At 45.5% G+C, this 16,919-nt stretch overlaps 1 protein-coding gene across 10 annotated transcripts in view; it reads left to right on the plus strand.

Moving 5' to 3' along the window:
- The first annotated feature begins 373 nt into the window (after nt 1–373).
- Nucleotides 374–16,919, plus strand: part of arhgef28a (Rho guanine nucleotide exchange factor (GEF) 28a) — a 69,346-nt gene continuing 52,800 nt past the window's right edge. For 4 of the 10 annotated variants that reach the window (XM_058065075.1, XM_058065073.1, XM_058065076.1 and 1 more), the window contains exons 1-29: nt 841–1,164; nt 1,867–1,906; nt 4,191–4,233; nt 5,383–5,435; nt 5,498–5,588; nt 7,656–7,753; nt 7,857–8,026; nt 8,099–8,222; nt 8,287–8,386; nt 8,531–8,617; nt 9,649–9,682; nt 10,533–10,634; nt 10,904–11,030; nt 11,531–11,645; nt 11,724–11,779; nt 12,075–12,135; nt 12,284–12,401; nt 12,474–12,556; nt 13,350–13,478; nt 13,549–13,799; nt 14,379–14,504; nt 14,576–14,693; nt 14,773–15,021; nt 15,148–15,224; nt 15,308–15,486; nt 15,559–15,650; nt 15,716–15,901; nt 15,982–16,202; nt 16,688–16,735. In XM_058065075.1, the coding sequence (XP_057921058.1) occupies nt 1,886–1,906; nt 4,191–4,233; nt 5,383–5,435; nt 5,498–5,588; nt 7,656–7,753; nt 7,857–8,026; nt 8,099–8,222; nt 8,287–8,386; nt 8,531–8,617; nt 9,649–9,682; nt 10,533–10,634; nt 10,904–11,030; nt 11,531–11,645; nt 11,724–11,779; nt 12,075–12,135; nt 12,284–12,401; nt 12,474–12,556; nt 13,350–13,478; nt 13,549–13,799; nt 14,379–14,504; nt 14,576–14,693; nt 14,773–15,021; nt 15,148–15,224; nt 15,308–15,486; nt 15,559–15,650; nt 15,716–15,901; nt 15,982–16,202; nt 16,688–16,735 (3,159 nt within the window). In that variant the 5' untranslated portion in view covers nt 841–1,164; nt 1,867–1,885. Of the gene's footprint in view, nt 522–840; nt 1,165–1,866; nt 1,907–4,190; nt 4,234–5,382; nt 5,436–5,483; nt 5,589–7,655; nt 7,754–7,856; nt 8,027–8,098; nt 8,223–8,286; nt 8,387–8,530; nt 8,618–9,648; nt 9,683–10,532; nt 10,635–10,903; nt 11,031–11,530; nt 11,646–11,723; nt 11,780–12,074; nt 12,136–12,283; nt 12,402–12,473; nt 12,557–13,349; nt 13,479–13,548; nt 13,800–14,378; nt 14,505–14,575; nt 14,694–14,772; nt 15,022–15,147; nt 15,225–15,307; nt 15,487–15,558; nt 15,651–15,715; nt 15,902–15,981; nt 16,203–16,687; nt 16,736–16,919 lie in introns of those variants that run through there. The other 6 variants (XM_058065074.1, XM_058065078.1, XM_058065080.1 and 3 more) reach the window with 6 other exon arrangements.

Consider the following 16,919-nt stretch of genomic DNA (forward strand, 5'->3'; position numbering starts at 1 on the left):
CTTGTTAATGCTAAACTGCACCGAAAGACAGATGGAAAAATGATACAGTGGTATGCAAAGGTTTAGTAATCCTGGACAATTTCATTGTTTATAAATCACTGTTTACAATTTGGTTTTAATGTATCAAATAGAGTAACTGATGGGAAGGACAATATGCATCACCACAGCGCTTTATTCCGAAATGAAGCCAGCTTGTACAAATGTTCCTTGGCATACCACAGCCCACTAACTAGAAGTTGATGTTATTATGGGTTGTCTCGGACAGTTTTCTGCATCCTTTGTCATGTTTTTCCTGGCCTACCTCTTTTGGCCTGAACAATAACTTTGTGGTCATCTATTTCCTCCTTATGTTCCTCACAGTGGAAACTGATAGGTGAAAGCTCAAGAGGTAGCTTGTTTGTAGCATTTGTGCAAACCATGATGTTGAACAGTCTTTATTTTCACGTCTTTTGGCAGCTGTTTTGACCACCCCATGTTGCCCGTCTTTACAGAAAGAGAAAAACAACTTGCAAATTTCACAGGTGAGTTTGACATTTCTGTATTAGTTTCATGAGATCTTATATAATTGATTGAGATATTGCAATAGTTTCAGGGTATTTTGCTATTTTATATCGCTTTTTTTACAATATTTTTTAAATTTTTATATTTGTTTTACAGTGACGGTGTTAATTGCTACAAACTGGACAACTAAACTAAATATAGCTAGCTTGCAATATACTGTAAACCAGAATGGACGGATTTTACTGGTCACGTGACACACTTGTTACCAGGCAGAATTAGAGGAGCGCCATGACTTGTGCCCCATGGACCGATGTCATACAAGTGGCATATTGAATGACATGACTAGATGGCGCCAAAGTGCGAACAGAACCCGGAAGTTAACACGAAGGAAATAGCGTTTTTTAAAAACACATTTTATATTCAGAATATAAAATGCGGCACATAGAACGCCACAATCAGCTAAACGTGTAAACGAGAAGGGAAGGGGGGCATTTTCATTCATATTAAACGTAACTTATTGGGGGGTGTCTTCTGTCAGACAGGAGGAGGGCTCTTCGAAACGTCTCACCTGCTAACAAACGACTGGACGAGGCGGATGGAGACGCCACTGTTCGGCTTGAAAAGTCCTAAAAAGTCTCATTGCAGCGGAATTAAAGCAACAAGGTAAAGTCAAACTGACTTATTGACGCTAGCACAACACGCTAAATTTTTGCATCGCGGTGCCATTAGGTACGCCTCTACAAACGAGTTTAACTGGTGCGTTCATGTACACGGCGAAAGGCACTGTCGTTTTGTGTCTAGTTTCGAACGTGTTGACAGCTAACACGCTCACCATGAGTGTTTACCTGACTGCTGTCAATGGGGCACGTCATTGCCCTCTTTATTAGGCACACTGGATCAATCCACCAGCTTCATTTTGATGCCGTTAGAGTGGAGTACTTGTCGTTAGTGCATGTTCTTCTCAATGGTTTACTTGCCATTACATGATGTAAGCAAATCTCACATTTACTTGCTGCCATATAACATTGTGATGATAACCATAGAACCATGCAGTATAAGCAAGCATTCCCGGATGGGACATGAAGTCACTTCCAAGGAACTTGGTGTTCCATATTTCTTTTTTTTTGACCGTCATGTTGCAACATTTATATAATGGGTGTTCTGTGAGCTTACACTTCCTGTAATGCAAGACCACGTTAAAAAAATAACAGAAGCATCTTGGTGGATCCTCATGATGTCATGTTTCAGTCTCATTGGGTAGGAATTTCCCTGCTGCAGGATGACACCCTGAGAATGGAGAACATGACGGGACTTCCTCTTTAATGGAGCATATCTTTTATGGTCCTTTGTTGTTTTTCGTCACAGCTGACCTTCTCTGAAGTAAATGGAGGACCACAGAAGAAATGTAAGTCCCTCACACAAGTAGACAACTATTTAAAATCTCTCAGTTACTAACACAACACGGTCAGAATGCGGCTGTCCTGACTTTGTGGATTATTGTTATTATACCAGGGAAGGGCAAACTGCAGCCCGGGGGCCACATTAGGCCCAGCAAGCGTCGTAATCTGGTCCATCGGACGTTTTGAAATTCCTTTTTAATAAATATTTGTATAAGTGCTAACAAAAAGTAAAATGTTTGACTTGGAAAATATTAAGATTAAACGCTTTGCTGGCCCTGACTGCACACCACTGATTACATTACATTACATTACATTGATTACACAGCATATTCAGTCTGGTCTGTAAAACCCAGAGCGGTTGTATGCTTTGCTTTTCTCTGCTTTTGTTTTGTGCACACTGTGGTCTGTGGGCGTTGACCTGCAGGCTTTATGTCTGCAGTGAAACCCAAACCAGAAGGTTCTAGTCCTGAGGGTGGGTCACCAAATGACAAAGACTGTCTGAGTGCACCAGAGAGGTAGAAAACACCTTCTTCTGTTAGCTTAATGGGGGTCTTGGTTGGCTTCGAATGTTCTGCCCCCAACCCCCCCCCCCCTTCTCATGTGGGTGTCAGGACTCATGGGTGGGCCGCGCGCTTGCCCGACTGTTGCCAGATTTCAGAGTAAGCCAAGTGTCTGCTTGTTTTTGCTATGTCACCAACTTTGGGGGAGAGCAAAATCAAAGCAGACATGGGAATCATTACCATCACACACGCGCACACACACGTGCACAAACGCACACACACACACATGCAGTTGGCCATTAAGAGGAAGTGGCGTCTACGCGCTGCAAGGTCAGGTCACGCAGCAACTCCCGACGCTCCATCCCGATGACAATGCCAGGCTTTGTGCGGGCGAGCGGTGACACGCTGCTGTGATGCAGAGGCTGTTTTTATTATCATGGTATAACACGCCGTCCCCAGGATCACTGGATCTCTGTTACCACTTTACTGCGCTCAGGAGTCGTCTGAGCTGAAGGGTGGAGAAACCTGATGCCTGCCAGAATAATTTGTACTGGTGTTTCAGGTCGGGAGCTGTCAACAAAAAAAAACACCCCAAGCCCCCTCCTCATATGTATGCATGTACATGAGTCTGACTGCTAGGAAACATTGTTCTTGCCATTTTTCAACACATTCTCATCAATGGAGTATCTTCAAATTGTGTGTCATTTTGAAGAGAATTTTATCAGAAAAAGAACACAAATGGCTTTCTGGCTTGCGACAAAGAGTTATGGTTCGTCGTCCAACCAGAAGAGACAAAGAGAGGCTTCTGTTTTTGTTTTCTTCTGGCTCGGCGTCATCTCTCCGGAGCTCTCCGGAGATCACGGTGAGGAGCTCCAACGGTCGCCAGGGAACCGGCGATCGTTGTGCACAGGTGGTGGCGCACGTGGTGGCACACGTGTCCGCTTGTTTTGTTCACCTGCTGCACGGACAAACAAGCGGACGGGCTTATTGTCAGCGAGCAGCGTATCACCGGCCGGGTCAGAAAACAACGGCCGCCATCTTGTTGTGTCATCTGTAAGCGGTAGCAATTTTGCATGTTGCATGATTAAGTCACGTCGTCCAATCCGCCACCGTCCTTCTGGGAGGCAACCACACTGTGTTGAATATTTCATGGTGAATGGATCAGGTTAATGTCACAGATCAAATCAACCTGAAGCCTCGTCCGTGTCCTGCTTCTGATGATAAACACTAACGACACTAATAATTTGGACAACTCTTAGTATTGGACACAGGCAGAGAAAGTGTATTAGTCCGAACCCTCGGACAAATGCACCAAACTGTGACAGCCTGGCTCAACGTGACAATGACATTCCTGTTGCTTGAAATTTTGCATGTTCAGCGTTCCCCACTGGGACCAAAAGTGGGTCACAGTGAGTGGCACCATTGTGGAGGCAACAGTGTGTGGTTTTTAATGATTAAAAATTGTAATCAAATTGACCACAGTTTTCAAATTAATTATGATTAATCACCATTTGCAACTATGTGTGGAATGGGCCAATTTTTTTGCCAATCTATCTATCCATCCATACATATTTGAAAACCAAAACTATATCTGAAAACTAAAAGGTACTCAATTTTGTTATTATGAGCAATGAGAGTTGCGTTCAAAGACACCACATAATCTAAGATGAGTTGACATGTTTTGAGGGTACAGTAATCCCGGTAATTAATGGAATAAAGTAGCTACCGCTGTTGGGTATTATTTTAATGCAAATAACACATTTACATGTCATTTTCATCTGTGTTGCAGGCAGCTGGGGGGCTCCACAATGGGGGTCTTCCTCCCGAGGAAGGTAAGGACTGTAAAATCAGTAGCGTGATGTCAAACGAGCCAAGTTTTGTTTATTCACGAATGTTCCAAGCTTGTTTACTCTCACCTGAGCGCTGTGAGGGAGGGCCATGTGCTCTCTCCTGTTTACTCCCTTGTCTGTTTGTCCTGATGTCACGCCCCCCCCCCAACCCCCCCTCCGTCTGTGTAACGCAACCTGAGCAAAACAACACACACACACTTATTAATTTCCAATTCAATACCAATACTCACTTTTTAACTTACTTTGTAGTGTGGAATGTGGCTTGATCAAGTGATATTACTCAAACAGACAACAATAATCAGCAACAGCAACTATGATAAAAACGGATCCAATTACTTCTTCAAAAGGAAAAGTGTACTTTGGAATCATCCACAATCCTTTTGTGAGACACGAACACACACCTATTTCTCTTTTCTGTGCATTCTAAAGATATAAAAACAGCTAAAAAGAGGTAGCTAAGAATGCGCATAATGGGACGTGACCTATTCCTCCATAAAACCTCCAAAGCGCCAACAATCCTCCATTTACACAACGTGACCTACATGTTATCCAAGCTACAGCAACATGATTAACATTGTTACTGGCGTAGTGACACCTTGCCACACCACACCGGCTAGCTACACCGGCGGACTCTGGAATTGCTTGTATCGGACTGCCAATATCAGAGATTTTGGACTGATAAATCAATTGGCTCCTATAAGTTTTTGGGGGTGTAGGGACCCTCACGTTTTCACCTTCATGCAGGGAGTGTGAGTGCAATTTTAAGCAGACTATGAAAAAATGACAGCAGAGTCTTTTAGTCCAAACACGGACAAGCATTAGGTCTTAGTTCATAGTGACCCGCCATATTTTTGTTTCTTCATCTCCCATCACCTGGAGCCGCCCTTCTCAGTTACCATAGCGATGCCAGATGGCTTTATTGACCAAAGCAGAAGTGTGCCTCTAATATTGACCCGCACCCTGTCTGGACTCGGCCAATCGTCTCCTCAAAGTCCTCTCGGTGGGGGGAGGACGTGTTCTTCTCTTCTGGGTCAAAACAGAAGACTCTCCGCTGCAGGAGGAGAAGGGCGGTAGATAGCGAGTCACGTTCTCAAGTGAAATATTTGTGTGCTTTTTTTTTTTTTTGCTCAGGAGTTAGCGAGGAGCTGCCAGTAGAGGAGAAGGTACGGGTGGACACTTCACACGTGAGTTGTTGTGCGTCATTAAGAAAACCTGAATTAAAAAACAAAAAGTGTTTGTTTTTAAGGTTTTTGAAGAGCAACTAGTCCTGGCTTTGGACGATGATGATGATGATGATGGTGATGATGAAAAAGAGGAGCAACCGTCATCTCCATGTGGTATGTTTGAGACTTTAAGACCAATGATAACGAATGAGGCTTTAACATGCTGGATGAATAGGATATGCTTTGTTTTAAATATCCTATTATTCGTGCAAAGACGCAAAGTGGAGTTTCCCTTGTGGTCTTCAGTCTGGCATCGCATCGGAAATCAATACTTTGTTCTGTCAGACCAAAGCTTTACGGAAATAAACGGTGTTTTCAAAGTCTTGCTGCAGCAATGACGCAGGAAACTGTTTAGGAATGGGGTCCGACTGGTTCCTACCCCCACTGCCCCCACCAATCTGTCAGTCAAAAGTGGAGCGCTTCTGACAGAAAGAGCTTACATTTCACAAGCTATCCAGTTTGAAAGCCCCTCTTGTAAAAGTCGTCCCAGGGAGGATGGAGGGATGTTGAGGTCATCGCCGAGGTTACCGTCGCTTATATTTCTTCCTGTAAAAAACGGATGGCTTCTCCGAGCTGGCTCGTGCATGGACGGAGGAGCAATCAAAGCCCGTTAAAGCCCCGAATTCCTCATCTGTGCCTGGAAGCGTCTCCAATGCGAAAGTGAAGTGAAGTGCTTTTTGTCAAGCTGAAACATCCAAAGCGTTCCTGTATGCAGAGACATAACTCAGCGCCGTCGCTGGCTCTAGTCAATTATTCTGTCAAGCAGCTTTGACAGATTGGAGAGATTTCAAGCAGGGATGCTATCTAGCAGATATATATATATTCGGAGATGAAGTACAAACACGACAGGTCACTGGGTTCGTGAGTGTGCACAGGAACGGGGCACAATAAAGAGGAAATGCCTCCACGGTGCCCAGGATTTCCCTTCATGAGAGCAGAAAGCGCTTCATCTCATCAAGAGAGGCAATTTTCTACTCCAAACAGAGTCGCCGTGGCCAAAGCCAAGCTGGTTCCTGTGTTTAACACACGTTAAGCTAGGTTGCCACACGCTCAAGATGCTTGTGACGGCTTTGGTCATAACTCAGATGTTTTGAGCTTTTATGTTGCGTGTGAAGCTACCTGGCTGCTTCGTGTTTTGGATGGTATACGATAGCTTGCGTTATAATTCCAGCTGTTCCTTGTGTTTAGGACACGCAAAGCTAAAACGCTACAAGCTTTTGCTGTAAACACCTGAATGCAAGTGTGAAGCATTTTACAGGTGGTTACAGGTGGTTACAAACACGCTCCCATAAATGAATTAAAAACGTAATTTTGGTCTGTAAAGATGGAACTTGCTCGAGAACTTGTTGCTGCCCCACTTGAGGAAGAAGAACGTCGCTTATTAGTTGACTTTTTGACTTCATTATGTCTCCCAAGCGGCAGTGCGCCAAAGAAAAGGAAAGACCTCACCATGGAAGTGAAATTGAAGGTCATAAAACGGTGCCAACCGCTCAACTGTCATGACCATCATTAAGGATACATATGATTGAACAAAGGCTGCACGGCGGTCGAGTGGTTAGCGTGCAGACCTCACAGCTAGGAGACCTGAGTTCAATCCCACCCTCGGCCATCTATGTGTGTTCTCCCCGTGCATGCGTGGGTTTTCTCCGGGTACTCCGGTTTCCTCCCCCATTCCAAAAACATGCTAGGTTAATTGGCGACTCCAAATTGTCCATAGGTATGAATGTGAGTGTGAATGGTTGTTTGTCTATATGTGCCCTGTGATTGGCTGGCCACCAGTCCAGGGTGTACCCCGCCTCTTGCCCAAAGACAACTGGGATAGACTCCAGCACCCCCGCAACCGTTGTGATGATAAGCGGTAGAAAATGAATGAATGATTGAATACTAGAGGGTCATGGATTCTGTGCACTGTTACAAGGTTATTTTTGCAGGCTAGCCTGGGACAATATTTTAAAAAGACACCCAAGATACCCACAGGGATCCGAGACTTCATATTTTTGGTGGCGGTGTTACCTTGTGACCAAGCCACACTGTTTCCTGCGTTTGTGACAATGCTAAGCTAGCTTGATATTTTAGTTGCTCGTGAGATACCCCGACTGTGTTGATGGTCTTTAACGTAGTAATGATATGTTTGTTCAACTTGGGCCAATTATCTCAAGTGATTCTCTGTTTTTATTTAAGTAAACCAAGCACGCATGCAGTCCAGGAGTGTCCAGTTCTCCCAGCATGCAACTGTGCCGCCACCTACCATGAACGACTGCAGCAGCAACCTGACACAGGTTCATGATGATCAACAATTACAGTTTTTATCACATGTGCTTAATACACGTTTTGGGATATCCAAGGCTTGACACTGGAACAGATCATTCTTATTTGCCTCAGGCAGATAATGTGGACTTTAGGTGCGGCATCAATGGTGTAACAAGCGACAGCACTGAGACGGACGCTTCCATTTTCAACGCAGAGGACCGTCTGGTTGCCATGGATACGCCCCTACCGCCACCCCTTTCAGTGCATGCCTGTCCCCTCGCCATGGACCCCTCCATCCTCAGGTCTTCTAACATCCTCTCCAGTCAGCAGTGACGATGTGCGTCTTTGCCTTAACGTCTCCTGTGCCACTGCAGTCCCAGCCACGTGTCCCTGCAGGTGGACAGCGAGGACGACGGCGGCACGGAGACGAGAACATCGCCGCTACTTGTTTGCACTCGCAGCCTCTCCGCCTCCTCAGCGTGTGACCCCGCCTCCAAAGTAACAAAAAATGCTTCTGACATGCTGACAATTGATGAGTGCCTGACTGTTCGCTACCATGCAGGAGCTGGGTGACTCGTCCATGCGGCTGCGCTCGTATTCGCATTCCAAAGTCAGCTTACGCCCCTCTCGCTTTGAGCAGGACGGACACACATGCAGCACGGGTCAGTGCCTCAACACTCGCTCATTTCACCCTTCAGGCTAACGTTTCTCCACACTCGCTCCGGAAGATCTCCCGGTGGAGTGTGCAACCTGTGTGATTGATGTGCGCGTGCGGTGCGTGTCCACTGTGTGTCCTCCTCCCGTAGATGGCCCCTCCCATGGCCTCAGCCACAGTCGGTCTCTGCTTCAGGCCCTCTCTCTGTCTAAATCTCTGTCCTTGCTGCACCCTGCTAGTAAGTACCGGACCACCCCGAGCGAGACGCCAGGCCCTGCTGAGCCAAGCTTGTCCGCGTCAGAGCTTTTATTTGCGTGCATGAGCATTAGCATCCTCTGTGGCCACTTCATTAGGCACCGCTGCACAATACAAGAAAATCCACCCTTACAAAGATAACAATGTTTACCTTTCATTGGCTTTTCTTGGGAAAAAGTGATTAAAAAAATATATTTTACCGCACAGATAATCTAATATTGCTCTGTTTATTTCTATTTTTTTTAAACATTGCACCAACATTACTAGAAATTGGTGAGGTGATACAAAATTAGGACCACTTGGGCAGTCATGGATCACACTGCATTACAGCACGGACCTCCACTTAATTATACTACTGACTTGAATATAAATATTCACACATTATTCACTGAGAAATTACATTTCATAGATATTTAGGCACTAAAATATAACCACTTCCTTTCACATCATGTCCTTGTTGGAGGTCTTCATGCTAGAAATCCTTTCGTTTAGGAGTGTTTCTTTTGTTGTAAGCGTAAGGCGGCATTGGACGCAGGTCATTAGATTGTGCAGGTGTACCTAATATTGTGTGTGTGTCTCTGTTGATTTGCATGTGTTTTGTCATCATATCCAATCCACATTATTTATACTGTATAACACATTAAAAAAAATCATTTCACAGTTGCACAGTTACAAATAAATATTGATCTCTAGCGGTTGAGTTATTTTTATACATATTTTACCATAATTGTACATGTTCCAGATATACAGTATCGATGTGAGTTTGATTGGAAGGCTCATGCCAGGTTAAAAAAAAATACTGACAAAGACCCATAACTAAAAGTTATCATAGATGTTGTGATCTCATACATTCCAATGATAACAAGCAGTGAGTGGCACGTGATGATTATTATTGCTTTGCAGCCCGCTCGCCTGCGCTTTAGCTTTGGCCTGCAAACCAAACCTGCAATCGTGTGATGAATGTATGGTAGGAAGACATAACCCCTTCATAACCCCCCTCCTCCTCTTCCACAGAACAAAAAGCCTCAGAGCAGCCTCATGAGAAAAGGTAATGTGTACATTTTCAGATTATTAGTTGCATTATCTTTCAATGTAACAGCCTGGGTGACGCATGCCTGTCACCATGACAACCAGGTTGCTGGCAGCTTTCTCTCTCCCCCTCTCTCTCTCTCTCTCTCTCTCTCTCCATCTCTGGTGTTTTTTTGTTTCCCCACTATGGAGGTGGCGTCCACTTCCAGTATCACTGTCACCCTGAGCTGACGTACTTTTATTCTCAGGACGCATGCCTTATCATTATTTGGCATTTTCCTACATTTTATGATCCACTTTTTGCCCTGGAAAAAAAAAACATTTACAAAATAATTTCTCCATAGTGTGATGTCACAGCGAGGCCTTTTATCTGCTCAGCTGATTGGATGATGTTTTCACTTTTTACTACTACTACTACTACTATAATTACTACTACTGCTGCTACTAATACTACTATAACAACACTGCTATTACCACCAACAATAATAATAAAAATGATACGACTAATACCAAGAATAATGAACAAAGTATTAATCTATCTAATAATACATTTTTATTATTAATAATAATAATAATGAATGCTACTAATAATAATAGTACTACTAAAAATGTTACTACCACTAATACTACTAACAATAATACTGCCCTTTTCCACAATTTGCTTTCTTCTTTCCCTGTTGCTTTGATACGGGTGTGGATGATCAGTTGTTTCCATCCTGCAGGTGTATCTCCTTCTGTGGGCTATTATCTTCTCCCACTTTACAGCTCAACAGCTCCACCTGATGGCCATCACGGCAGAGCGCTTTCATCACGATGGCACGTTACAGTTGAAGTGTGTGTGTGTGTGTGTCGCGTGATGTTCTTCACAGGGATTTTAGTTCCCGTCAAGGAGCCCGGTCAGCCGATGACGAGGGTGGCACGGCGCCGGTGGAGTCCCTCCAACATCTCACCCTGTCCGAGTTCCTCAAAGAGTATGTGCTCCTGTTTGTTTTAACCACTGTCACACTTGCCAAGCCCCTCAACAGAACAGAAAGAAGAGAGGCTGTACTAATCTTAATTCGCTTTCACAGCAGGGACATGAAAATGACATGTATCGCTTCCCCCCCCAGCAAACCTAGACTAACCTCACTTCATCTCAGGACAGTCCGCAGCGAGGACCCATGTGACTAACACTGGTGCATTTTTTTTATTTCCTGTATGGCTTTTTTTCAAACAAGCTTCTTATCTTTGTCTTTGACAGAATTGAAGAGGAGGAGCAGGACAGGTTCAGCAACGTGCCGGCCAAAGCCGAGTCGGAGAAGTACAAGGTCATCCGCACATTCAGTTTCCTCAGGAGCAGGATGTCCAACACCCGCAACAAGACCAAGGTAGCGCCGCAACTTCAACCTTAGCAACAAGAGTCGACCGGCTCTGTCCTCTCCAATAGTGGTCTCCGCTCCAGCATCACAATATCTCATATCGATATCCAATATCGATATCCAATATGGAGCATCTTGACACATCACAGTCTGTTCTTGAAGCTTGAGTTTGTCCCAATGTGATGATTTTAGTCATTAAAAGTGTTTCCTGTTGATCAAAGAAGCAAAATCCCGGCATGCACTGCCACCAGGAATTATTTCTGGCAAAGTGGAACCAGAACAAACAAACGATGGCGTCAGGCCTAGTTCCTTTTTTTTTTTAATGTTTAATCTGTTGAGTCGGCACAGAGAGTGGAAGCCCCCGCTGACCTTTGTCCTTCCTTGTCGGTGGGGATTTCCATCTGTTTTCTCCACAAATAGATAAGACCCACCCCCCCTGGTTAATAAGAGTATGAAGTAAAGCCATCTTTTTTTTTAAACTCCTGTGTCTTATCACTTGTTTTTTTAAGGCCAAAGGGAAGGAACAGAACACGCATCGCTTCTCCACAGGCTCCTGTTTGGGCCCTGTCATGTGTGTGGTGTGCGATAAGCCCGCTCTGGGGAAAGACCTTCTGCATTGCCCCAGTAAGTAAAAGCGCCACTTTTCCCATCATACCTTTTTTTTAAAAAAAACAAACAACCCAAAACAAGTCTTTCTTTTAGCCTGCACCGCCACGGTCCATAAAAGCTGCAAGGACTCCGTCCCGCCATGTTTAAAGGTGAGTTCGTTGGTTAGAATTAGAGATTCACAATAGCTGTTTTTTTGTATTTCTCAAACTGATACCCATTTTAACTTTCTGTTCCTCAAGGTTGATATGGTGCCGATAACCTTTTTTATCTACTTCTTCAATTTAGATTTAACTGTGGTAAAAAGAACTGGAACATATTAGAATTTGACCATGTTTAACGTTATCAGTATGACGTTGAAATCATCTTGTGTGTGCACCCCTGGTTAGAACCTGCCTTCATGCCGATGTGCTCTAAACACAACTCTTGCCATTGCATGATGTGCAGAAACTTCAGGAGAAGAATGCGGTTGCCATGGTGAAGAGCAGGACGGCATCCCTCCCGCAGAGTGAGTTCAAAGCAGGTTGAGATTTTCTCGGTCCGACTCTGTCAGACTTAATCTTGAAGCGGACCGAACAACTTCCACGAGCTGCCTTTGTTGTTATCAATAAAGTTCAATTGCATGCCATCACCCAGCCCTGTTCTCCTTCCTGCAGACTTCACGGTGAGAGAGAGTCCTCCTCAATGCGTGATGCCCCCCGCCGGCTCTATCCCTCTCATGACCTCCAAGGACACCTCAGGTGCTCTGGCTGGAGGCTCGCCCAGCAATGACAGGTAAGGGTGTGATGCAATCTGACCGGTCATATGATGAGGATGCGGTGAGAATGTTGCTGCCATTTGTTGCAGTCGACTCAGCGGGAGTTCCGAGTCTGAGATGGAAGAGCGCCAGGGAACTTCCTCTCTCTCCAGCCAGTGGCCCTCATCAGAAGGTACGGTACGCCTCAGAGGTTCCACAATCTTGTCCTGGAAGTGTGCCAGCCTTGATGCTGGAATTTAGAATGTTTAAAAGCCCCACTGAGCTTTGACATATACAATAATCCCTCGTTTTTAGCGTTGTTATTTGGTTCCGACTCGACCGAATTTCCACAAAGTAGGATTAATAAATGTATTATTTTCATAGTCATGGTATAGAAAACCTGTTTACCATCCTCTAATTACGTTTTGTAACATTATTAGAGCGGCTGCACGGTGGTCGAGTGGTTAGCGTGCAGGCCACACAGCTAGGAGACCCAAGTTTGATTCCACCCTGTGTGGAGTTTGCATGTTGTCCCCGTGCATGCGTGGGTTTTCTTCAGGTATTCCGGTTTCCTCCCACATTCCAAAAACATGCTAGGTTAATTGGCCACTCCAAATTGTCCATAGGTATGAATGTGAGTGTGAATGGTTGTTTATCTATATGTGCCCTGGGATTGGCTGGCCACCAGTCCAGGGTGTACCCCGCCTCTTGCCCAAAGGCAGCTGGGATAGGCTCCAGCACCCCCGCGACCCTTGTGAGGATAAACAGTAGAAAATGAAATTAACATTTTTAGAGCCCCCTCGACATGAAATAACACCCCTATAGTCACCTCTACACTTCTTTTACCCAATATAGAAGACATAATAAGAGAAAATAAAACATATTAGACATAAATAAGATGACAGACTCACACTTGAGCAGTTCCTTGATGGTTCCCTGCAGTGGCTGTTTCATCAATGGTTTTACATTTGTACTACCCACTACAGATACAGAATACCACGACCTCGCTGCCGACGTGGCAAATTATGAGGCAGAGTCGTGGAGTTTGACAGTGGATTACAGGTTCTGCAAGAAGCAGGACAAACGAGTCGTCAAGAGACAGGACGTCATCTACGGTGAGCAGCGTGATCACCACGCCAGAATCCGCTTTGTGTGAAATTGCTACATTGTGGTTTCGGCACGCAGAGCTGATGCAAACGGAGCTTCATCACCTCCAGACGCTGCGCGTCATGGCCCAGGTGTTCCGCAGAGGCATGCGGGAGGAGGTGCAGCTCGACGCGGAGGCGGTGGAGCGCATCTTCCCCTGTCTGGACCAGCTGCTCCTCCTCCATCACGCCTTCTTCACCGCCATGAAGGAGCGGCGGCAACGCTCGGCGCAGCCTCCAGGGCACAGGAACTACCTCATCCAGCGTGTTGGAGATGTGCTGCTGCAACAGGTCAGCTGGGAAGTAGGAAGTAATGGCACTAGTTCCAGTGTGTGTGTTTGTGTTGTTTTAGTTTTACAAATATTTATATTATTATATATATATATATATATTAACTTTCTTCTTGGAACATTTTTTTTCTCATTTATTTCTTCATTATGACTTTATTCTCATAATATTTTCACTTTATTATGATAGCTTGTCATAACTTTCCCCAACTTTATTTTCCAACATTTGCAACTTTTTGTGGAGGTTTTGTCTGTTTTGGAATGCAATTGGTTTTCCTTTAATTTTTCAACTTTCTGCATTTTTGTCTCTAAAAATTATGACGGCATATAAAAAAACTGTCCCGTGCTGTAAATGGCCCCCCGGCCTCACATTGGACACCCCTGGCTAAACGTCATACATCAGTATAAGTAACTAAAACTGAGCAGGCAGACCCTGGTTTCATTTCCTGTTCTGTTGGTCATCATCGCATTTTTCCGTTGGAACCCTTCTTTGGGAACTTCCAGTCAAATTGTATGCCTGAAGAAATGCATGGAAGGATATACACGCAGTACAATAATGGGGAAAATGTTCAATGGTGGTCAGTTTTCAGGCGAGGACGGGGAGAAGATGCGGCATGTTTACGGAGAATTCTGCAGCCGACACAACGAAGCCGTGACGTGGTTCAAAGAGCTCCTGCAAAGCAACAAGAGATTTCAGAACTTCATCAAGGTACCTGCTCTGCTCTCAAAGTAGCACAACTGAAAAAGTGGAATTAGCAATCCCAGCATTCTATCATGAAGCAACAAGGTGGTAATTCCCTGGTGCGACGGAGGGAGATCCCAGAGTGCATCTTGCTGGTCACCCAAAGGATCACTAAATATCCTGTGCTGCTGGAGAGGATCCTTCAATACACGGCAGGTTTGTTTGTTTATACCGCCCTCTGCTGGATGTAACCCTGCACTCTCTCCACATCTGACGTCCCCCTCCTCCATCCAAGGGGACACGCAGGAGCACGTGGACCTGGCCGCATCCCTGGCCCATGTCCGCGCGCTGATAGTGGTCGTGGACCTGCGGGTCAGTGAGTATGAGCGGCGCCAGCGGCTGCGGGACGTGTGGAGCCGCACGGAGAGCCGCAGCACGGCCAAGCTGAAGAACGGGCGGACGCTTCGCAAGCAGGACATGATGGGCCAGACGCTCAAGCATCAGGGAGCGCTGCTGTGGAAGACGGCCACGGGGAGGCTCAAAGGTCAGGAACGCATATTTCTTGTATTTTACATGCGTTTTACCGATTTAGGTGTGATTCAAAAGCAGTGTTACAAGCATAATCATCTCTCTAAAAGTGCACCTAATGAAGTGTCCTCCTCTCTGACAGACGTCCTGGCTCTCCTGCTGACAGACTCCCTGGTCTTCCTGCAAGAGAAGGACCAGAAGTACACGTTCGCCACTGTTGTACGCCATTGCCGAGCTTTTAAAAACCAACTTCCCGTTTCCTTCATTCCTCACTAAGAGGACTGTGGTGATGCACCCATTAGGACCAGAAGCCGCCCGTCATCGCCCTGCAGAAGCTGATTGTTCGGGAAGTGGCCAACGAGGAACGGGGCATGTTCCTGATCAGCGCCTCCGCCGCCGGGCCCGAGATGTACGAGGTCCATGCTGCGTCCAAGGATGAGCGCAACACCTGGATGAGGCTCGTCAGGGAGGCGGTGGAGAGGTAAGCGTGCGGTTCTTGCTTGTTTTTTTTTTTTTTTTTTGAAGCACACCTCAGTGCACTGACATTCCTCAGCTGTCCGGAAGAGGAGGACGAGGACACAAGCGAGTCTGAAGAGGAGAAACGGCTTACAGACGCTCGTTTTCAGAAGGTCCAGAAATTGCAAGGTAGTCGTCACTCACACTACCCTGTCCCAATACTTTTACCCATTACTTGCTAACATCTTCCCCAGAGAACCTGATCAGCCAGGACCAGCAGATCTGCTCCAGCCTGGAGGAGAAGCTGCAGATGTACGCTGCGCTCTCGGCCTTGAGCAGGCAGGACGAAGCGTCGCTTGACGAGCCGCGGCTGCTGGTGCGTCCATCTCCTGAGGAGCTGCCGCAGGCCGCCGTGCTGCTAGCGGCCGCTGTGCAGGAAGGTGCGTAAACTGTCGTGCATTTGCTTTTTCTTTTTTTTTTTTTTCAACCATGTTCATTGTTTTCTTCATGTGACGGCTAGCCGAGAACCTGAAAGCTACCTTGAAGTCCAGATCTTTATCCGTGCGCAGCTGGGACTCTGGTAGAGACTCCGCCTACTCTGTCAGTCCTGCGACACCTCCAGAACCGCCTTCTAACCACAAGGACTCACCCGGGCCCCCACAGGCCGCTGAGGGGAGTTGGACTGGGACCACTGAGCTTCTATCGTCGATTTACTTGCAAAGAACAAATGAGGACTCAAAGGTATTATTAAAGATAGGAATACATTATCTATGTTTACATCTTAACAACACAGCGTCCAAATGTTCCAAAATCCAAATGTTAAGACCAGTTGAAAAATCTTCATTTTGCTCTGTTGGATCTTAAGGAGGTTCTAAGCAGAGCTTCAAACTGCAAAAAGAAGAAATGGGAGTGAGACAAAAAACATTGGAATAAGCAATTTATTGCAAACACGCATTAAAGTGAAACAGGCTGTTCATCAGCTCATGAAAAGTTGAAGAAAAAGGGGCAAAATTGTCAGGTATTCACACAAATTTTTCAACTGGTCTTAACATTTTGATGGGCGTGTTAAGAGGTTGATAAAGCAGCTGCAGAACCCTGTACAGCCGCCAGGGGGTGCACACGCCTCACTAAAGTAGCTCCACCTCAGTTGACTTCATTGAATGTGGCTTTTATTCATGAATTGAGTGTTTTTCTGGCTTTCAATCAGACCCATTGTGTGTTGACAGATTGCTCGCAGTGTTCAGAGCCTCACACAACTGCTCTACAGTCTACAGGTCAGCAAACAACGCATGCGTTCTTTCTCGTATGAGATGATACCGCGCTCATGTTATGTTGAATGAAGATGAAAGTGTTTTGTGTGCCCTCCTGTCAGAAGTAGATAAGATAAGATAATATCATGTATGGTGAAAGAATGAAGTCTTAATTTGACTTTTGACTTAGTCAATCATATCATGTCCA

This window comes from Doryrhamphus excisus, chromosome 2 (assembly GCF_030265055.1).
Source record: "Doryrhamphus excisus isolate RoL2022-K1 chromosome 2, RoL_Dexc_1.0, whole genome shotgun sequence".
Classification (NCBI taxonomy): Eukaryota; Metazoa; Chordata; class Actinopteri; order Syngnathiformes; family Syngnathidae; genus Doryrhamphus; species Doryrhamphus excisus.